This window comes from Catharus ustulatus, chromosome 6 (genome assembly GCF_009819885.2).
Source record: "Catharus ustulatus isolate bCatUst1 chromosome 6, bCatUst1.pri.v2, whole genome shotgun sequence".
In the NCBI taxonomy this organism is placed as follows: Eukaryota; Metazoa; Chordata; class Aves; order Passeriformes; family Turdidae; genus Catharus; species Catharus ustulatus.
Window position 1 is genome coordinate 58,286,513 of NC_046226.1, and position 24,012 is coordinate 58,310,524.

Here is a 24,012-nt window from a genome sequence, read left to right on the forward strand (position 1 = left end):
CTTTGCCCTTTGTAAAAGTGTGAAAGCTACTGTTAAGAGGACAAAAACCCCAGAGAAGTGGGACTTCTAAGCTAAAAATACAATCTAGATAAAAGGACAATGAAAGAACAGAATTTAAAGAGAAGAGTATATAAGGAAGCAACATGATTAAATAAGAAAAGATAGCTCATGTTGAAACCTTTGTCACTTTTAGCACAAGTAGTGCAAATTTCTGTGCAGATTATACTATCTCTGCCACATTAACATCTCTCACACTGACAAAACTGCAAATTTAGAGTGTCTGCCCTGAATAAGTTGTTCTGGTTTTTGTCTAAAGACCTACATAACTTTATTCACACCAGTTGTGTTAACCTAGGCTGACAGAAAAGTATGCCCCAAGGGAATTCATTCTGCATTATGTGAATTAAGTAGAAGCATTACAGAAATTTAATAAACTACTCAGGAAGTGCATTGCTATGTTGAAAAAATTGCCGGAGTCTTCTATTTTGCAGGTAAAAGATTTAGTGCAGTAATCAAACAGCAGCATCTTAAAGCTGAATGGTCCTTCATTTACAGTTTAGTGAAATCAAATGGAAGCTGCTTCATTGCATTGAATTGTACAAACTGATGTGAAGATCAGTGAATATTCACTTCCAGTGAAATCATTCTGTAAATGAAGCAAAGACTACTTCACTGTGCTGTAGTTCTGCATGTATTTTGCACAAGCATTGTTCACAGGATCAAACTCTCTGTTGCACAGTTATTTCTACTGAGGGAACTCAGAAAAGAAGCACTGACAGCGATTGCCATATAAATTTGTTGTAATACTTCACAGATTTTTTCTTTCCATTCCAAAGGGAGCTTTGGTATAGTCTGGTACATGTTTTGGCTTTTGGTTTCATATGAGAGCCTGCAAAGCATCCTACAATCACAGATGAAGAAAGGAGATACATAGAAGAAAGCATTGGAGAGAGTGCCAACCTCCTAGGTGCAATGGAAGTAAGAATATTACCCACACTGGTTTCCAATGAGATATACCAGCACCTAAATACAGACAATAACAAAAAATCAAACATACCTTTAAGATCAAAAAGTGTATTTTGAACAATTTGAACAAATGTGTTCCTGGGGGATGGGAAGATCTTAAATCTGCTGGTGGACTTCTGGGTGGATACTGTTTTTGCACTAAGAAAACAGGTTCTAGCTCTTCTAGCAGACTCATGGAATTTATGCTTCTTTTTCTACTCCAAATTATAAACAAGAGGTACAGCTACATTTGAGACTTCAACTTTATTAGGATTTTTCTTATATTTTGAACTGAAAAAGTCAGTGTCCTTCCTATATAGTAATTTCTGGAAGGTTTTCCTCTTCCTAAAAGCGAACTGCAGGAAAAGCACTACTCAGTATGTCTTGAGGTCCCCAGAACATCAGAAAATAGCAATCCTTATTATTTTATGTTTTGTCTGTCAGAAAGAGTGCAAGTTGCAATGGACACTGCTTTGAGATCCATAAGAACATTTCCCATTATTGCAGTAATTTTGTTTGGGATATGTTAAGCCTCTCATAATCTTAGTGCTGTACTGGTTTAATTCTCAAGAACTGCTAAAAACCGTGTATGAACTCTGAATTTTCCAACCACTTAACACTCCAATCGTACTAACTAATAGTCATCTTTTTTTCTGTAACTGCTGAAAAGCTTTAGAGAAATTATTGCCATATTTGCTCACTCAAGAAAATTTAAAAAAAAAAAAATTAGCCTCACTTCATCTGCTTAAATTTTTGCACCATCCATTCTCAGTAGACCCTCATTATGTTCTCTATTTGGTCAGAACACTGGTTCTTGATTGAACTCAGGAATTAAAAATGTTCATCTTTGTAAAAACTTTGTTTTGTTTTAATAAGGAACTGAAAATATTAAAGAGTCATTTTTTTGATAGCTAACATTTTTAAATGTTATTGAGGGCCTGTCTCAGTTGATATTCAACAGCACTCAGTAGGGTTCGTGGCTTTGAAAATCTGTGAAATTAGTTACTTTGAAGAATGTCCATACAATTCTAATTTGGACTGTACAATTTCTGTCTATTTTTTATTGTGACTTTTTAATTAACATTTTTTTTAGTGATTATCTTGTATCAATAGTTCAGTTGCTTCTAAAATATTTAAGGTGAAATTCTTCACATACCATCAAGTTAGATTTTCTGGCTGGCTTCTCATTAATTAAGTCACTTAATTAATCCTTACCTCTCATTTAGGTGTAATTTAATAGGTATACAGGGAGTTGCACATTTATGGGCTGTTTTTCTTTGAAGAAAAGCCAGTACTCAAATCAACAGTAGACTGAATTCAGCCTGAATTCTTGCTGAAGTGATTTTCAAGCACTTATCTGGGTATGAATCCTGTGTTTGGATCAACACAGATGGCTAGAAGCCTGGGCTCGTGGACAGGTGCTGGGACTCAGCAGGATTGTCCATCTGTCTTTTTTTCTTTATGCAATGTATTGTAAAAATACACTAAAGCAAACAAAAAATATATTGACCAAGCAGTTTCAGCTGAGGCTTGATTAAAAAAAACACAAAAAAACCAACAGAGTAGAATACTGCAATTAAGATTTAAATGCTAAAATACGTTTGCAGTAAATCTGAAAGAAATTTTGTAGTTACAGTGTCAAATCTGACTGTTGTTTTACATACAGCAACACTGTCTTTTAAAGACATTATTATTATTATTCAGAGACATTATTTTAAAATGTCATTTAAAGACATTATTATTTTGGTCTTATGTCCACATATGTTCATGTTCTAGTATGAGATAAAAGCTCTCATATGTGAGTGTTGTGATACAATTAAGTATCACAGAGTTCCTCCACTTGCGTTTTCATAGTAACATTTATATGCTGTACATATATGTACTTGTTGGACTATAGCTAAAAAAAGGGTAAGGAAAGGGAAGATGGATAGTTGATAATGATCAACATGGTAACTGAATCTCCCTTTTACGTTTCAGAAATACAAAACACCATGGAGAAAATTTTTTACATCTATGCCAGTCTATGCAATAATAGTTGCAAACTTCTGCAGAAGCTGGACTTTTTACTTGCTGCTAATTAGTCAGCCGGCTTACTTTGAGGAAGTGTTTGGATTTGAAATAAGCAAGGTATGTAAAAAGTATGTAAAGCTTTTATCTTAACTAAGTAAATGTCTGATCTACATTTGCAGTATTTATGAATAGGAAATAAAAGTGGTAAGCATCTTTATAATGGATTTACATCTTAAATCTTACTCATCCCGGTTCTTGTTTCCTTGGCCAGCATGAATAAGTGAAGTAACAACTATGACAAAGGATAGGATAGAGAAAGGTGAAAGATGAGATTTAGTGATGATCTGCTTAGGGCTACACTGTAAGTTAAGTGCTCAAAACCAGATCATGCTTGGTATTAGAGGTGTCAGCAGACCCATTACACTCTGTCCCTGATCCCCCAGGGATTGCAGAATCTGACCAAAGCTGAATAGAAAGCAGTGACAAATGGATTTTTCCAGGTGCCTTTTTAAAAGCAGGGCCACTTTGTTCTAGGAAGGATAGTATAGTTTTTCACCTTTCTATAATATCCTTTAATCTGGTGAGAACTGCACCCCCTTTCTCATTTAACAAGGAAATTTAGATGGTGGCAAAATGAGGATGATTTAGGGTTCCATGTGATTCATATGAAGTTTGGATCAGATCAGTAAGGTAAATACATACATACAATCTATGGAGCAGTCATCACAAAAGTACTATGTCTTATTTTGCTATGTCCATTTAGCACTTTGAATGTCACTGATGGATATTTAGTATTTTATCTTTCTCTACGTACAAGTTTTCCAGACATACCTTTTGCCCTCATGCTCTTTGCAGTTTGGTCAAAATCAAGGACAAATAGCCATTGTGCATGTGATGATGATTGATAGGGAATCTGTCTAGGCATGTGAGGCTTACTGCAAAGCTACACTAAAACCAAAATAAATGTAACTATTCAGTTTTACATATTTGATGATGAATTTACTGAAAATTCTGATGGGGGACGGTAAGTGATGGGAAAAGCTTTAGTTCAAATATAAACTATGAAAACAATCTGTAAACAGAAAGTGTCATGGTTTCAGAGTTTCTTAAAAATTCTCAGTGTAAAAAATAAAATAAATCTTCATTAGTTTTGTTCATTTCATAACCCAGACTTCTAGTTTTGAAACAGGGTGACATTAAAAAGATGTAATTAATTAGCTGCTGATACTTAAGAAATGAAGAATTAAGATTTTCTTGGGGTTTATACTTTGCTAATTCTAACTTTAATTTTAGGTGGGTATCTTATCTGCTGTGCCGCATTTAGTGATGACAATTATTGTTCCTATTGGGGGACAAATTGCTGACTTTTTAAGAAGCAGGCAGATTGTTTCAACGACCAATGTGAGAAAGATAATGAACTGTGGAGGTAAGTCCTTCTATTTTATCTAAAAGTTTCTTGGAGGGATTTAATGTTCATATTGTACTCTGGATAGAATAAAGAAACAAACTGCACAGTTGTATGTTCTTAGGAGGCAATCCTTTCCACATTTTTTATGTAATGCAGATGTTACTAAATAAAAGAAAGCACAGGTACTCCCATTCGCCATTTCCATATAGTTATTTGGTATTTGGAAAACCATTTAGACTGTTAAAGAAACAGATGAGCTTTTGGAGGGTAATTTGCCTACTTTTAACTACTTACTCAGTCTTAGCTCCTCATCTAAACACTCTCTGCACTAAGAGAGCCCAGACAACTCCCTGAGATTACAAACTTGACTTCTGAGACGTTAAAGCAAATTTAGCTGTGGTAAGGGCTGGAAAATTCACAAGCAGGTTAAATATATCTTCCCATGAGAGTTGGCTGGAATGACCTTACCACAACACAAGTATTTATTTTCATCTTAAAACTCACAGAAAGTAGCAATAAATTAGCACACAGAGAGTAAAATAATTATTATTTGAGAGAGGAAGAACATGTGGTTTTTAGGCATGAAAGAAATACCTGATTGTATCCCACTCTGAGGTAATGTTTTATTTGTGTTCCTATGAAATATCATGGCATCCTAAGACCTGCAGTATTTGAGAGGGAATTAAATTCGATGCCTGGTTTTATTTATTATTTCACCAGGTTTTGGTATGGAAGCAACTCTTCTTCTCGTGGTGGGATATTCACACAGCAAAGGAGTGGCTATTTCATTCTTAGTGCTTGCTGTAGGCTTTAGTGGATTTGCCATATCTGGTAAGATTACATTACTATTAACACTAAACTATTTTATCTTAAGAGACAGAACATCTAACTCTGCTTTTATTCATGGATAGTAATTAAAAAGCCCACTCACTTTGGAATTCCCAAAGGACATTATTTATGATCTTTACAAAGGAATGTACATTTGGTATTACAGCTTTTATATTAGATTATTTATTTTCAAATAATTCAATCTTTTCCATATTCATTGCAGCAAATTAGACTCTCTTCTCATTAAGATGTTAATGTAGTGTTAAAACACTACAAATTTTTCTTGAAATCAAACATAGAAGGCAAATGGACTGGTGTTACACAATAACACCTAAATTTACACATCTTTTTTAAATAGAAGTTGGTTTTTTTTCCACTCTGTATTGGTTATTGTTTTGTTAATATTGTGTTATTTTATTAAATTTGGGGCCTGTTGCTATTATACTATTTTATTTTGGCCTAATTACTAGAATTTCTTTTCTGAATTGAAGTTCATCTATTCCCCTTTCTTGCTGATTCATCAACCCTTTGCCTTTTCCTTTCCCCTTCCCAAGCACAAGTCACCTGGCACTATGATTTTAGTATCCTCTCCCATGCTGGTTCCTTATGTCTCAAGCAGGTTCTTTCCATTTTGTGCCAAACACCTAAAATCTAATCAAATCTGTGCTTAATCTCATGCATTCTGCAAGGTATCACTATTGTTTTGTACAATTTGGAAAGTGTATTGCACTTTCCCCAAGTTGACCATATCCTACTACCTGCCTTTCTGTATCCAAAAGTTTGGATTCTGTTTTCACTTATTTAAGTACTTATTTTGTGAAGAATTTGTTCTCTCTCTTTAGATTATTTAAGTAGTTACTGCATACATTTTCAACAGAGTTGTACTGCTGAAAATGCAAGAGAACATGGAAATATCTTTCAAAATTAATAAATAATTCTGTCATTGATAATGTCTTTTTTCTCTGGTTTACCACTGATGAATAGAAAAGAACTCCCTTCTGCTGGTCTATGTGGCAAAAAAGAAAAATGTGGGCAATAGGAAAGGAACATGTTACAAACTGGAAGAAGAAAAGACATATTATTTACAGCATGAAATGGTCATGTATGGGACTATGAAATACAAATTCTTTCCCAGCATATATATCTTCTGGGTTCTCTACTCCACAGACACTACTGGGAGATTTTCGGGTTTTCTTAAATGTAATTTTGTGAGACAATTACCCTGGTATCCCTTTAAACTATTTTCTTAAAAGAAAATGAAAACACAGAGTCTCTGTAGGAATAATTAAGCATTATAAGTCTAATCAGGATAAAGAAATGCAATTAAGCAGTCCAAATATGTTATAGTAAAAATGTCATGTCACTTTTCTCATCTGAAGTACTGGTCTGCTCTTGGTGTGAACCCTCACTGACCTTTCTATTGCAGGATTCAATGTCAACCATTTAGACATTGCCCCAAGGTATGCTAGCATTTTAATGGGGATTTCTAATGGAGTCGGGACCTTGTCTGGAATGGTTTGCCCTATAATTGTTGGAGCAATGACAAAGAACAAGGTAAATGGAAATACAGTTTTCAAATCTTCCAGGTTGATACAATTGGTTTCAAGAGAAAGACCTTTCTATAATGCAACTTGCCAGGATATCCGTTGGAGTCTGGGACTTTCATTCAGGGATGCAAATTTGAGGCATGCTTCACTATATGCCCATTAGGTTGATGCTTTTGTGGGCTGTTAAATTTTTCAAAGAAAGATGGATATAAATAATTCTAAAATGGACACTTAAATGCTTTAACTCTGCTATCATGACCTCAATCCCTAATTTAAATCTTCCAGCTCAGAAAGTTAAGTAAATCTATGTGCTACTCTGATTTAGCAAATTTTTTTCTTTACAGACACGTGAAGAATGGCAGTATGTCTTCCTCATTGCTGCTTTAGTTCATTATGGAGGTGTGATATTCTATGGCATATTTGCTTCAGGAGAGAAACAGCCCTGGGCAGACCCTGAACAGACAAGTGAAGAGAAATGTGGCTTTATTCATGAAGATGAACTTGCTGAAGAGACAGGGGACATTACTCAGAATTATGTAAATTACGGTACCACCAAGTCTTATGGTGCTACAACCCAGGTGAATGGTGGCTGGCCAAATGGCTGGGAGAAAAAAGAGGAATTTGTACAAGAGGAAGTACAAGACTCATACAATTACAAGGAAAGAGATTATTCATAACAAACCTAAATATTTGGTATATTTTGTAGTGTTTGTGATTAAATTCATTGTGATTGTTTGCACAGAAAAAAAATGTGGTATAAACATGTAAACACATATCAGACAGGAAGGTCTTACTGTAAAAAAATACATCAAAGTGCAATCTGTATGAGTTGTGATGTTATCACTTTCATTAGGTTATATTTGTTCTATAAACATTAGAGTTTTAAGGGTTTACTGGTCAAAATTATAGAGGCAAGTAGGTACTTTAGAGTATACAAGAGCTAAAACTCATAATTAAAGATTAAAGCACAACTAAGCAACCAAGTTGGCACATCTAATGCTCTTTTTAGAAAGCCAAAATTACTTGATCATTTAAAATGCACTTATATATTTGTTACACTGTATTGAAAGAGATTGTGTTAAAGACACACATTTACTCAGTGCAATGTAGTAGTTGTGTGTTTAGTCTAGGACAAGAACTTTCTCAAAGAAGAAAGGCTGAGTCCTAGGCATTTACAAGGATTGATCCAGTTCCCTTAATGGTAATTGTATCAAGCCTAAAGAACAAATAGGGCATATTGTATGTTTATTGTGATTACATGCTGCAGGCTACTCTGTGATAAATATAGGAATTATTTAGGAGTTTTATACTGAATGTTTGGGCACAAATTCTTATTTCTATTCTTTACAGAATCTCATGAAATTATAGACATTGTCATGTTCTTCCCTGCATTTATCATCTAATATAAAAACAATGTAAAATATTAAGTCTGATTTTTCAGACAGCCTGGCAAATCCCTTTATCAAAAAACAAGCTTTATTATTCTATTCTTTACAGTATATTCTGAATTTGTACTGGTGTCTTTAGAAAGAGAAAGAAATCCCCAATGTAACATAGAAAAAAAGATAGTCTTTTACAAAATTCCAAAGATAATTTTACTATGAACAAATAGCCCTATGAAAAAGGATGCATTTGTTTTGCAGAATATTTTGAAACAAATAGAAAAAAAACAGAGAATAATTTAACCCTTATTCTTCCCTTAATAGCTTTCATATTTTTACACATCGTGCCACAGTTGTATACATAGATATGTTTATTGAAGGTACTGTAATTATAGAAAATGTTATTTTAGAAATCCCTGAAATAAAATTTATTTGTCTTTCGCTCAAACCTAATAATAATGGACACTGAATAATACACACAATAAACCAAAGTGGTAAATAACTAGTGTTGGGTTGAAAGAAGCCAACAAGCATCATGCTTGTCTTTTTAGCATAACTCAACAGTGACTGCAACATTAGTGTACCAAGCAATAAGTGCAATGCATTATGAAGTGCATAATCTTCTAGATGATATATTTACCTTTATTTAGCTTGTTGTATATACTTGGGGTTGTTGGGATTGAACCAAACTGAACCAACTGAAGTTAGCAACACCAGACCACTGCTTAATACTCTAAAATGACAATGATCCATTTCTTAATTCAATCAAATTATTATTATTGTATGTAATAATCCATTCTGGATTCTTGGTCTGTTCATTGTATTGTGCTAGTGATTGGAAACCCTGCTACCGCAATATACAACTTGAGGATTGTTTTTTTCTCCTTTTTTTTAATGCAAATCATACCTTGACCTTAAGAAAAGAAGTATTTTGCTTTGTGCCTCAAAGTGATGTAAAACGTGACCATAGCTTTTGCTGTGTTTAATGAAAAAGATGTGGACTGTGTCACTTTTGTTGCTGCAAAAAGTGTTAATAAAACGCTCTATTTATCCTTTTATATAAAAAAGACCACTATAGTTTCTTGTAATTTTTAGACGTGTTTTAATATAGGAGACAAAGATTATAGTTAATGCAGAACAAATTCTTCTATCCACATGGAGAGAGTCTCACAGTTGGGACTGCAGCTCCATACCCAACTTTCTCCATACCCAACCTTTTACATTGTCTGTTCTTGCCTCCAACCATGTGCATGACTGGTTGGAGAGGCACCTGTCTCAAGACTGTCCTCTCAGAAGGATGGCTGGCATAGATGTGGAAGAGAAAGGAGCAGGAGGATCAGTGTGACAGATGCAGTGAACCTGGGAAAGACAGACTAATCTGTGTTAGTGGAAAAACTGGCGTAGATCAGCATTCTTTAAAGAAAATGAAAAGTTACACATTGCTGTTTGCAGAATTTTTTCCTTTCTTGATTGTGCAGCAAGGCTCCTTACTGATACATGCTACTTTCCATCAATTTTTTAGATAAACCCCGCAGCGGTTTTTAAGAAACCCTGTATTTAAAATAAGTCTTTTTCTAAAAAAAATTTTGCTTTTCAATAATTTTCTTTCACCAAGTAGAATAATGCAGAAGCATCAAACTGAAAAAAGTCAAATCTTTTGATTTCAGACCTCTAACCAGAGCAGTAACAGCTCCAGTGCTTTTCACCAGTAGGCTGGTTGCCATGATATGCTGAGTCAGTTAACAGACTGTCTTGGAAAGTTAATACTAACTGTTTTGATGGACTGGTGTGACATTGCCATAGAAATTGCCTGAAGGATTCAAAGTAGGATAAATGGGAGCTTCAAATTGCTGTTGTATTTATTGTGGTAAGTGGGCAGCTCAGAAAATACAAACTAAATAAAAATAAATTCTGCTAAATTTTCAGTCCAATCTTACAGGTTCTCTGTCTTGGAATTACTTCAGTAATTCCCTTTCATTAAATGTAGGTAGGGATTTTTTTCTTATTAGCTTGAGATCTTTGAATTATGTAGAACAAAGGAGAGACTTTAATTCAGCCATTAGACAGTGCACTGCTCAGCCAGCTACAACTCAGTGAGGACCAAACAATTGCCTGTGAATGGTACACTACTCAAGGAACCACCACATTATTTTTTTAGCTCTCTGCTTCTGCTTTGGCTCCCTCACTTCCTCTTTCAGTGGCAGACCAGAAAAACCCATTCTTCTGGGAAGAAGAAGGAGAAGGAGCATGATAGTCTTAAGAGTTTTACTTCTTCACAGACTCCTATTCATGGGAAAATACAGGAAGCAATTATCAGGAACGTACAGAGAAGGAAGAAGAGGGAAATGGAGAAAATAAGCAACAAGCAGCAACAAGCAGCAACAGCTGCGTCTGCTTCAGGAAAAAGGAGAGTTGAGGGGACATGACCCTTCATCTAAACCCCTGTATTTCTTCTTAGTAAATAGGTTTATGTTTTTCTCTTGCTACTTCATTTTTATAAAGTAGGATGGCTAAAATATACCTCTTCAGCCTCTTGTAAACTATGCCCTTTCTGCTCAGAGGTTTCTCTTCTGCTCAGGTTCAAAGACTTGCTCTGCAAGCCTGTTGCACATGTATGGTGTAGTGCTGCCCTTTTGGAAGTCTCAGAAGCTCGAATCATCTGTCAGTCAGACAATGTTCACATTTCACTTGATAGTTTTGTTTTGCCACCAGTTTCTCTTCTGTTCCCCATCTGGTACTCCCTGTTCACTTACTAAGTTGAAAAAAAAAGAAAGTAATTTTTGCTCAGATTTTTATTTATTGCTTGTTTATCTTTTCAGCAAGGTAAGTAAAAGGAAGGGGCAGAATCCAGGCTCTGTTTAAATTGTCAGAAAAGCTTTGCATTTAGATGGGCTAGAATAATACCTCAGATGTTCACCTTCATGTCCTCAAATGATTCCATATAGACAGCATCAGTCAAATTGACAATTCTTAAAATATTTGAATCTCCCTCAGTGGGATGCCTTCTGCTAGCACGTACTCTTTGTTGCAGAGATAAAGCTGTCATAAAGAGTTCTTTGCTTTCAAAAATGATCATGAAATGCAACTGATCAAATTTTTTAAAAAAACTTTCCTAAGGGGAAAAGGAAAGCCTCAAGGTAAAGGTTGAATAAAAGTTACAAAAGAATATCTGCAAATACGAATGAAATTCTCTTTCAGCATGAAGCTAGGAATAGGAATGAGGGTGGAAGTCAGAATAAATGTCACAGTTCAAAGCTGTACCGTAAGAAAGATAACATCACAGTCTCAGTTGCTGCCTCTGAAAGATGAAATGTTTTGTTCCTTTCATGATAAGCTGTGAAGGAGTTTAAAGGCTAGTATAAGTCTAGATTAACTACTTAACAGCAGCAGCTTTTGTACTTATTTGGAATTTGTATGTGTCTTTCACATGAATAATTTTCACTGCACTGGGAGATTTAAGAGTAAAAAATCAAAGAATCTAGAACTATAGTCAGATTTTAATTAGATATCTATGGATATCCTCTCTATCCAGCTAGTGTGTGCCATGTTGCTACTCTAGCTTTGCTTAATGCCTCTTCACTCAGCTGTAACCCCAAGCACTGTAAAGAATGAAATGTATTATCTGTTTACTTATAAGCCACTACAGAAGCCTGTGTACTTAGTTATACTGAGTCAAGTGCTTAGACAGTATCTTCCATGTTTGGGAATTAATGTCACAAAATGGTTGTTGGCAAACATCTTCTTGGTAAAATTTTAACATTAGAAACATAATCCTCGCAATTTTTGTTTCAGATGAACACATTCTCCCAAACATAGGTAAGGTTTTAGAAAACAGTTCAAAATTCTGAGCAACGGTCTAACCTGTGATGGGCTCTTATCTATAGGAAAGTAGGCAGAGAATAAATATGAAACAGATGAAATGTCAGACATAAAATGTATGGATAAATTAGAAATTACAGGGAAAAGAAAGCATTGTAGGAAATTTTAGGAAAACCCTACTTTTGAGCTGACAAAATTCCTCACTTTTTCCCAGAGAATCATAGTATGGTTTGAAATGGAAGGGACAGTGAGTATGAAGTCCTAAATATCTGGTCACCCTCTCTTGAGGTTAAGGTGGGGCCAGAAGTGTGCTCAGAAGCTGATTGCCACATTCTGTGGCACATGGCTTTGCATCTAACATGTTTCTCTGCCAGGGCCACAGAGACATGTAGAGGCCTTAACTGCCCTGAGCTTTTTGCACTTGCACTCCCAACAAAAATGATGCTTGGAAGCAGAAAAAGAGTTATGAGAAAGTGTAAAGAAAAGTATTGCATTGCTAGATTGGAAGATTGCCATTTAATTAGAGTCTGTATGCATAATCAATTGAATTCGCCAACACTGACTAGATGCCACCAATGGCCCTGCACTGAAAGAGTTTGTGAGGAGAACATGATAATTTTCTTAAGGAAAACATCAGAACAATCAACAAAACAGTTTTCAGTTTTAATCTAGAAAGTTCCAATGTTATTTTCTTTTTTGTAAGTGTTGCTTTGTGGAATTAAAATTGAATCAAATAAAGAAAAGGTCAACTTTCTTCTCAGCTGTGGTTTTCTGTGGAGTTTTGTCTGGTCATAGGGTCAATACAGCATAGTTTACTCTGCATAGATGAAACATCAAATTAAATGTGATGTATAATACATATAATATGTGTGTGTATTTATATTTATTATTTATATTTATATTATTTATTTTATTTATATTTATATTTATATTTATATTATATTTATATTTATATTTATATTTATATTTATATTTATATTTATATTTATATTTATATTTATATTTATATTTATATTTATATTTATCTGATGTATGCATGTATAACAGATGCTGGTTGACACATACAAGTCTCACACAGAAAACCACAAGGTAGCACTGTAAAGTGAAGACTGACCATCTAAGTCTGCTTCTGGAATCCTGAAGGTGATGGTTCACAGTGGCTTTTTGTTGACTGCAAGTGTGATGGGACTATGAAGAAGTGGATTGGCTGTGCTTTGTGAGACAGTATTGTCCATTGCATGAACATGAAAATATTGTTGATATATGCCCTTTAATAACAAAAATATAATAATAATCTCAGTCAAAAAAAGACCTAATACATATAACATGTCTATATACATTCTCCAAAAACTTTTTGGCTCATTTTAAACAACTTGAAAATGAAATACATAAAAAAATATATATATTATAAATATTCTTTCCAAATATGTATTTCAGAAAACATACTTTTGATTTTTTTTCCATATACCTCAATATATTTACCCAATTACAACCATTTCTCACTCATTTTTATATAGTGAAGACATTCAATTTTTGAAAACATGGAAATTAAAATCTAAGAAATCAGAATTTCATTTTTAGGCAAATTCTTTTAAAGGACATTTTTGTGCGTCTATGTCTGTGCTTCATATGAGTTTAAAAAATAGGTATTTTTCTAAAAAACATTTTCTAGTTAATTTATTTTCTTGCCTTAGAATATTTTTATTAGCTTAGAAACTTGCTCATACAATGCAGATTTACACAACAGTAATTTACTGTTTATATCACTAAATGCAAATACTCCACATTTTATTTAGAATAGAATCCTTTGATCCATCAGTGGTTTATTTTTCCCTGTGCCTTAATTTAATTTGAGAGGACACAAAACTACTTAACAGAAAACATACAAGCTGAAATAATTTTTGTTGAGATAGCAGGACTATTTAACATTTAACTCTTGGGCCTCATTAAGATCAATTCCCTAACTGATACTTCAATACACAGACTGTGACACTTTGGAGAATCAAGTGATATTCCTCTATCAAAATATGAGTTCTGCTCCTTATGGAGGCAATGTATTTTGAAGACACTGATGTCACTGCAATGAAGACAAACCAGGTTCCTCAAAATTGCCACTGTTACACCAGTGACTAAACACTGATAGCTAACAGGCACTCTGCAAGCATTAAAATTCTGTTCTGAAACTGTCACCACCAGGTAGGAGATTCTCTACTGTGCTTCTGCCCACTAGATTTCACTCTATGTTCCCTTTTAAGAGAACAGAAGAAATAGAGAGAAGGCCCTTACTATATTTTCCTCAAATTCAAAGCTCCTGGCATTTGTTAATTCTCTGTTGAATGAAAGCTTTAACCCTTCAAGGGTCAGCTTGAGAGTACTCCTGGGCTATGGCTGTGGCTGCAGTGAATCAGAGCCTCAGACATCAATCTCTCGTATTCCAAAAAATGTACAAATCCTTCTGTCGCTGGATTGATCTTTTATAATCTCCTATCTCTACTACTTACTCAGCCTGAGTTGGTAAGAGCATTCGAAGCAAAGAAAAAAGTTTACATGACACAGAGCAAAAGAGGGGAAGGTATGGCTCTTGGTCACCAAGGGAAGTGTCTATCTTCACCTGTCATGGTGCTCAAATGACAGATGTTCCAGATGTTTTGGTTCCAGTATCAGTTAGGTAATACACCTTAATGCTCACCTAAATTTCTGTCAGCTGTGAAAAAGCCATAAATCCCATAAACAATTAAACAGCTTAGAAAAATATCAGAAAAGAAGCCTCCTGGTTTGAATAACAAGTGAATCTGGAGGCACTGATTGGAAATGTTTATTTTATATTTTGTTATTGATTAATTCAATCTTGTAAATACATCACTTTCAATTATGCCATGTAAAAAAAACCAGTGAATTATATACAATTTTTTTAACAGCAGCATATTTGTGGCATGGCTTAACCATTCCCTGTGGAATTCCTTCTTTCATTTCAAGCAGCTTTGGCTTTCTTTCCTCTACAATGAAATCACATACCATGTGATTCTTCATGGAATAATCTCACAAAAATCTCACAAAGAAATGCAGAAAAAGGAAGGTATGAGAAAGAATGAGACAGAAAAGAATACTCCAGCTGACTAAGGGAAGAGATTTAAAGGTCAGTGTCAAAACAGGCTGCAAAACCAAACATCAGAGAAGACAATAAAATCAATTAGCAAAATTGTATTGCTGATGTTTGAAAGTTAACTATCTTAATAACAGGGTATAAACCTGTCCCATATTCAAACACTTCTGGGAAACTTCATTCACTTCCAAAATAAAAGGCCTGTGTAATTTTTATTAGAAATTTAAATTTCTTTAAAAACCGTTTTTTGATGAGCATAGATGACAGTTTGTATGGACAAAAAGTGTTTACAGAGTAGCTTGAAGCTTGATGTCACATTGTGTGGCTTTGCTTTTGTTGCCTGATTAGACAGTGCAGGAACTGCCCTGTGACATCTAAGATGAAATGATGTGGATCTCCTGGGAAAAAATACTGGAGTCCATCTTTTCGTGGATGATGAGTAGATGTCGGACTTCAGAGTTCCAACACATCTGTTATGTGTGACCATTAATTTGCAATTAATGACAAATTCAGGAAGAAATAGAGATTAATTAGTGATCTGCTTTTAGGCACTAATAAGAACAAATTTACAGTTAATCTCTAAAGCAGTTTTTATCTTGTTGCAATAAAGAAAACCAAATTTAATTAAACCTCTGTTTTTCTTGTGATTAATAGAATAGATGACAAAAAATCAGCATCATATTCCTAATAAGACATTTATGAATGGACACTTTGATTTGCAGATGTCATTCTCCTCAGTCTGTATCTGTAGAAAGAACAGAGATTGTCAGTAACAACTTTGACAGTCAGCAGGGTTTGCGGTAAGTTTTGTAATATCCTTATATTACATTTGCTGTAACTAAAATGCCTTACTAAGAAAATGCAGGCACACTTTACCATTAGGATTTGATCTGATGCTTTGACTAACCTCTAACAAGCCACACTATAAAGTAAGCAATTCTAGACTTTACAAGGGATCGTCTTTCAGCTGGATCCTCTCTTACTAACCTTCATGGCCCTGGAGGTGTTTAAGAAAAGGCTGGATGTGGCACTTAGTTCCATGGTCTAGCTGACATGGTGGTGTTTGGTAACAGGCTGAACTTGATGATCTCAGAAATCTTTTCCAACCTAATTGATTCTAAAAGCAGCATATTTTAGGTAATCCTCCACTCTGATACGACACCAAAAATGTGACATAATCTGTATATTAAATAGAAGAAATTAAAATGTCTACATGAAATAGCAGTTCTAATTTCAATTTTTGAAACTCTTAATTCTATGTAAATTCACCTTATGCGTTTTGCATTAACATTCACAGTTACCTCACTATTTAGTGCTGCTGAATTTATTATAACTTAACAGAAAATCAGGAAGTTATCTCTCCTTTTTCCCTTGAGGCTTTAAAAGAAGTTAAAGTCTGCAGACAGAAAAATAAACACACCTTGTAATTCCTTCTGTCTTCTGCTGCCACCAGATGATGCTCAGACCTCAAACTGAGCATGTGCAACAAAGAGTCACTGGAAATTCTGGTTGCTACTCTGTCTGTGTGTGTGAAGACTGAAGATTGCAAAGACGAGTGCTAGCAGTCAAGAAACATCAGAATTAAAATTTGCATGTACAACATTGATTCTTTTTCCACATATATTATGAAAAATGCACAATGAATTAATATATTTTTTCATGACATCTCCATGTCACTCAGTACACAAAGCAAAAACATAAACTAATGAATATGTTTTCTTCTTGTTCAGCATCACCACCCCATTTAAATCCTAATTTGAAGACAGAATGATTATTTTCCTTGATTGTCCTTGATTGCAGCTCAGCATTACTCATCACTACAGTATCCTAGTGCTTCAGACATCGATCTCCATTTCCTCAGTACCTACACAACGGAGAGCTTTGATGGCATATTTAGTAAAAAAACATCAAAGCACAAAAATTATAATAACTTTTAGGGCACTTATTTGATAATTTTAATTGTGATTTTTAAGAGCAATTTGTGATAAATAAAATACTAAAATTTACAATATAGCCCCCATCAGCTGCAGTAAAAATGCTCTATTGCCATCAGATGCACCATATGACCACAATCAGACTGTATCTTCTCTGTCATCTCAGAAATAAGAAGTGCAGTTATTTAATATCTATAAGAATTTTGCTTCTGTTTTTTTAATAGCTTATTAATTTTCAGTCTGAGAATTTTGGAATAAGAACAAAAGTTAATCACTTAATGGGGTAGCATTCAACAGTCTCAAGTGAAACATCATCCCCTTTCCCTAGTAACTTGCTAACAATCCTCTGCCTCAGTCAAAACATTTGTCAATTAATGGAACAAGTTGCTTTTTTTCATCTACATGAACTGTTTTATGTGTAATCAATTAGCCAATGATCTATGAGAACAGCAGTGCCCAGTTCCCAGCTTATGTCCCTTGAATCACGACCTGACAGCCTAAATCTGCAAAGTGCAATTACCAACCCACATCTATTATCTCAGCTTCATTTGATTCCTTAATTCAGAGAATCATTTGGACAGCAAAATTGTTGTCCCTCATCAATCCATATGCCAATCCTTCCTGCAGTTGGTAAGAGTAGCCATAATGGTCTACATCACCCATGGAATCTTTTTCACAGGGATTCCTCAGGAGCTAGAACACTGTACACAGATAAATATTTGTTCCTTTGAGTTCAATGAAGTGGAGCATCTTTTTCAAAATTTCAGTAGACAAATGTAAGGATTGTATATGCTGCTCTCAAGCCCAAATATTTCAATGCATACTTTCAAAAATATTATGGTTTTAAGTAATACACATTGATTAAACTGTCTAAATGAGTAATTATCAGTTTCTGAAAGGTTAACTTCTTATTCTGTGAAGAATATTTTCATTTTGTCATTTATGTTAGAAACAGGCAAAACAGGATGGGGATATATTGATAGAAACAAAGCAGTAGGATTGCAAGAGATAGTCATTCAACTTTGTTAGGGCAGCTCTACTGTATTCAGGTGATTCAGGCCAGGACAAAAATATAAGTGCCCCATGTGCATGTCATTTCAATTTTGGAAGATTGTTTATGCACATTTTTCAATGAGTTAACACACAATGAATAAAAAGTCAGGCAAAAAAACAAGTAAAAAATCAATTTAAAATGCATATCACGAAACTTCTGAACTACTTTAAAAGAACTTCTGTCTTCAAATATTTGGATTTTTTTTCCTAGCTATTTACTTAAAAATCAAACTGTATATACATTATAGCAAATATAGAGAAAAACCCCTTGAACAGAGAATCATGTGCAGTTTAGTCTAAAAAGGCAACTCCACAAGGAGCCACTAGAGTATAAGAAATTTCACTTATTTTTAAATTCATGAGAGATACAGTTACTCAAATTCAGGCAATGAATTATGAATGGTTCTGAGCAAAGGCAGAAAACTGTACATACTGTACAACTGACAAAGAACAGTTCAATACCCAAATACTGAGAAAAATACTGAATATAAAAAAAATAGTAACTGAGAATACAAAAACATTTTTCTATCTCATAGTTACCAATCTATGGTGAAGCATGCAATTTTAAGGTGTTGTCCTTTGTTTAGATAAATGAAATGTTTGCAGGAGACATGAATTATATAATCTATCTCTCTGGTATTTCTGAGTTGCCTGCCCATCTTTTAGTAACAATATTTTTTTTTTCAAACAACTGTTTTTAAAGAGAAAATTTGGCTACTAGCTCCATTTTCTGAGCATGCATAAACTAGCAAGCGTGGCTACTATATAGATAATATCCAAAAAGGGCTGGCAACATGATGCACCAAGCTCTCCAAAGTTTTGTATACTTCTGGCTACTCATACTGTTGCATACTTTGACTGTGTGTCATATCCTTTATCTCTGATTCCTGAAGGTTGCCAATCTACTCACACTATGTCAAGTTGTTTAGATACAGAATCCTATACACTACAAACAGGCACCATGAGAGGGGGATTGGAAATAGATGATATTTAAGGGCCATTTCAACCCAAACCATTCTCTGGTTCTATGACGGGGCTTGACAGGACAACTATTAAGATTTTCCTTTCAGCAAGATGAATTACTTTCAGCATTTTTGGATAGACTGCATTGGTATGAAGAGAAATATTTGTCTGACAAAAGTTTTAAACAGAGATCATCAAATGGCAAGTGTGCTGAGTTTCATTTTTATTCTCTCATGGACACCTGTTTCCCCCCTATCATAAAAGCTTATGAAACCAAATCTTTCTCCCTTTACTCATTTCAAAATCTTTCTCTCAGGACTCTGGCATAAAAAGGCCTTGAAATAGATAGCAAGCTATTTTTTAATGTTCACCACCAAAGTTAAGCATGCACACATGACTTTTTATCTGTCCTGTCAGTCATAGGCTCTGCTCATATGACAAATATGGCATTCAGAGGGGAAAGAGATAGTCAGGAGCAGCGAGGGACAACTAAGGATTCCTTACAAAAGATGTGCCTTCAAACCATGTATCTGCTACTATCACTCCCTTCACATGAGAATTCTAAAATATGTGGCATGTTTTATGGCAAGTTACCTTTTCAAAAATAAAATTATAATAATGGGAACCGTCTAGCAGCTGCACAAGGTTTGGAATATGAATACTGGTCCCAGTGGAGGCGATGAGAGGCCAAAGTACACGTGAAATGGGGAAATGTGAAAGGTTATTGGCTTGAACATGTATCTCCAAATTGTATCATGGAGATCTTCATGGATAAGCTATGCTGTTACATGTACATCACTGTTTTAGCTTTGGTTGGGTTCTCTTTAATATAAAAACAAGATTACATATTTATTATATAGGTGTTACACCTGAAATAGCATTTAGCAATCTTTAGAAAAGGGGATGAAGCATAATAATAGAGAAAATGTCACTAGTATGTCATATGTCATGACCCTTAGATGAGCTCAGTAGTCAGAGCATGGTATGAATAATACCAAGGCTGTGAGTTCAATCCCCATAGGAGCCATCCGCTTAAAAATTGAACTTGAAAAACCTTGTGTGTCCCTTCCAACCCAAACATTCTGTTAATATTCTGTGAATATTTTGTATTTGGGAGTAGATTAATTACGCACGGAGGAAAACCTTTGGACCAACTTTATTTATTTGTTCACAAACAATTTTTATATTTACCCAAAGCCTGTGCTGTTATAAAACCCTAATTTTTTTGCAGTAATCTTCACTTTTCAGGAGCAAATACTGAAAACAGTAATAATTAGCCTGCTAGTTCTACTGTATAGACAATCTGCAAATAGATGTGCACAGTCATTCCAGCAGCATCAGATATTGTTCAGAGAACCTGTGGAAACTTCTGGGAGCCACTGTCAAGGCTGGGACATAGGATATACTGTGAGATCATCAGGAAACATTTCTATTATTTCATCACCTGATGAAGAACATACACAAAGCAGCCCATTTCTTACCTAGCTTGGCAGAACACAGCTCCTTTAGCAAGAGATGAAGAAAGCTGAGTACCTCTTGGCTCAGGTGAGCCCCTTTCAGGATTACAACATACAGAATATGCTATCCTATAATTTTTAGTGGCAGCAACATACCACCTAAGGATTTACTCACCCCCAACACTGTATAAGGCAAAGTTGCTACAATCTCACACAATGTGTCTTACTTGTTCTCTCAAAGATACCAGATACACAATAAATATAAAGCAGAAATGTTCTTAAAAGAATATTTTAATTAAGCACTTGACATTTGGGAAATAGATGAGGTAGAGATGCTTCTGAAATTTCAGTGTGTGTATCTTTCTGTACATGTATGATAAGATTTTTTTAAGGTTCCGTTGATACATTTTGCACTTATTTTGCACAAAAAAAGTTACAGAAGGACAACATTGCTAAAAGCTCTAAAGCTATTTCAAGTTCTGCTTTTTCAAATATTCAAACTCCTAACAAATTCACTATTTAAACAGTAATTTTAACACATTTTCCTTCTTTTTTGCAGTGTTTCACAATGATATTAAGTAGAAGCCTTTACATCCAGAGAAGCATGCTTTTATCACTCTGAATCTCCCAAGAGGACCTGCAGCACTGAGAGAGTGATCGATACTGCAGAAAGCATCAGACACATGTAACTTCCTTTTTCCTTTAAAGAATTAGCACATAGGGTATGTAATTTGATGCTCAAAAACTTCCCTCGAGGTCACCATCTAAAAAATCTTAATGGGAGGAGAAGATATGTATTAACAGACTAATAGTAATACCATTTTCACCAAATAAAATTCAGTGCAAGTTTGGAAAAAGAAATTAATAAAGAAATACATAGTAGACACCCCTGAGTAGAGGCACTTACTGTGCACTGCCAGTGACTTCTGTCAAGATAGCTAATTTCATTACTGGAATTAACTCAAGAGAAAACTCAGTTGATTATGGTTTTATACAAGGAGTGACATCAGGTCATGACTAGTACTGGAAAATAATGCAGCCTTGTGGGCTCCTATAAATCTTGCAGGTGGCAGACTGTGATATTGACAAGGAGAAAGATTAGAAGCAAAAGATAATTTATTTTAAATTTCAGATTTATCTTTTCAAATTCAGGTGAGACACAATATTTTGTTTTTTTTTTTTTTTGCCCTCTGCCTGTTTAGAATTTACATAGAGGCAATTGTTCTAGCTTCAGATGAGGCAACTATGGAACCAGTGAAATTTAAATTTATTAGAACAGTGTCTTTCAAGTAGAATATATGAAATGGTTGCAATCTTCATATAAAATACCAGTGCAAGCACAAATCACTGTGAATGCAGCCTTTATCATCTTTTTTCCTTAAATTTTTTTCCTCAGTATTTTTCTCACATATTCAAAGGAATATGTGAGAAAAATGTAAGCAGTTCATATTTCTTTATACTGCTTTTCAGACATTTCTTGGGCATCTCTTCATTACAAATTGCTGTCATGGGAAATGGCTGGTCATGTGGCATGCATTTTGGAGATAGGATGTGGAATATGCTGTGCTGGGAGACCATCAAAGGTACTGCTCCAACAATCTCAATTCTGTGACCATGCAGAATGGTCGATTCACTTGTCTGGGGAAGAGCAGTAAACAGAGAGGAAAGATGGGGCTGCAATACCTGATCTGAAATTTTTACGTTATGTCATCAAAGCTACGATTGTTCGTATGTACCTGAGCGATCTCAAAGACATTTTCTTTCAAAGAGAAAATTTCATTTCAAAGAGAAAGAAAGCATTATGCTCTCTCACAGGTAGGAAAAGCCAAGTTCAGTAAACTACACACTGGAAGGACCAGGATGCATTTTTGTAGCAGGCATGGGTAGAGCTAGGAACAGTACCCAGTCTCTAGCACTAAAGTACTACAGAACTATGGTTTTACAGAAGAATTAAAAATAGACTCACACTTGGATTTATTGGATTGAAGTTTGATTAATTTCAGCCCAACTTCGTTATTGATTCTCGTAGACTACTTGACCCATTAATGTCTGAAAACTGTGGTTCAGCTGCTGAGAAATACACCCTCTACACTATTTCTGTAAATGTGAATGCTGTAACATCAGGCTGTGAGTGCTGAATATGTTCAGCAATTCGCAGGATTTAAAACTAGCTCTAAATAATTGGATGGGTAAAGTTATTTCTCTATCTCCCTTTTGGAGGTTCCCTTCTAAGGCATAGATTATTTTTCCATTTATAAAATTTCTATTGTACTCTACTTCAAGCAAAGAATTGCAAGGAACAAGATTTTACTGAGCACTACAATAAACCACTTTGAGTTTCTTAGCTTTGTAGGTATGCAGTGAATGAGTAACAAATGCTCCTTAAAGGATCAGAACAATTGCCAGTGAATGAGATTACATGCACTGCCCTGTCTTGGTAGCACTCACACAAAGCAACCCTTGGAAGATATTAAAATTATATTATTAGGGGCATATACATTTCTAAATTCAACTATTATCTCCTATAAATCAATATCTGTATTTCAGGTTCTACACCTGAAAATGCAGCTTTTAGAAGAAAAATGTTTAGCAACCATGGTAATCCTATGTGAGAAAGTGCAATTTTACCTAATTTTCTGCATTTGTATTTCTCAAACAGAATTAAACATTAAATACGTATTTTCCTCAACGGGTGAATTCCTTTTCTGAGAAATATATTCATTCCTATAAAAATGTTACAGAAGAATACAGAAAGCCTAATAGTTTATCCTTGAGATTAATGAGCAAAAGACGTCTTCACTTTCCTAAATGCAAGCAAATATATTTCTCTGCGCTATGAATCACAAATACACAAGAAACCCATCTAATTTTGCAATAAAATGTGCCTACTTTGGATTTAATGTATAAAATAGAAACATTCTATCTTAAGACAACAGCAGTGAGTGACTTAGCTAGGCAAAGCAAGGGCAGTGGTAGCTTGTGTTGCCTCCAACTTTTGCAGCTTTTCTTGCCTTCTCATTGTGGTGTACAATAAAAAAATGCATACAAGTAGTTACCATGGTAATACCTGCATCATGCGATAGTCATAAACTGTTGCAGAGATACAGAGTATTTTCTTAAAGAAGCATGCATAGATACACACAGACAACAGATAATTTTTAGATAAATGTCCTTATACAGTACATCGTTAATTCAGTCAGGTGTGAAAAAGTTAGCAGAGAAAAAAATCATGTCACGACTTCTCAAGTTGTACAACTGAGACAGTGAAAACACATTTGCACATAACTAGTTCAGTGAGCAGAAATTATTCTTTAGATTTTAAAACTTTAGGACAGATTTTTTTTTCTTCAGCAGTGCAAAGAGTATCACATATACCTTGAAAATAAACATAACAAAAGATTATTGCCTTTGAAAAGGCCTGAAAGCACTTGACAGACATAGTAAGAAGGCATCTGCATGTGTTAAATTAAACTCATTCAGTCACAGAGAAATGCAGAATTAAT

General features: G+C 34.7%; 1 protein-coding gene across 1 annotated transcript; it reads left to right on the plus strand.

The window, feature by feature from the left end:
- The first annotated feature begins 871 nt into the window (after positions 1–871).
- LOC116998023 (vesicular glutamate transporter 2-like) lies at positions 872–9,249 on the plus strand. The gene is made up of 6 exons (XM_033063314.1): positions 872–978; positions 2,983–3,132; positions 4,309–4,441; positions 5,144–5,254; positions 6,678–6,805; positions 7,143–9,249. The coding sequence occupies exons 1-6, from the start codon at positions 973–975 to the stop codon at positions 7,473–7,475; spliced, it is 861 nt and encodes a 286-aa protein (XP_032919205.1). The 5' UTR covers positions 872–972; the 3' UTR covers positions 7,476–9,249.
- Positions 9,250–24,012: the final 14,763 nt, after the last annotated feature.

Excerpts from the sequence above, each read along its gene's own strand:
- LOC116998023 (XM_033063314.1), top strand. Across the intron at positions 4,442-5,143 it reads AAAGATAATGAACTGTGGAG|GTTTTGGTATGGAAGCAACT; the intron begins GTAAGTCCTTCT and ends TTATTTCACCAG. Across the intron at positions 5,255-6,677 it reads TAGTGGATTTGCCATATCTG|GATTCAATGTCAACCATTTA; the intron begins GTAAGATTACAT and ends TTTCTATTGCAG.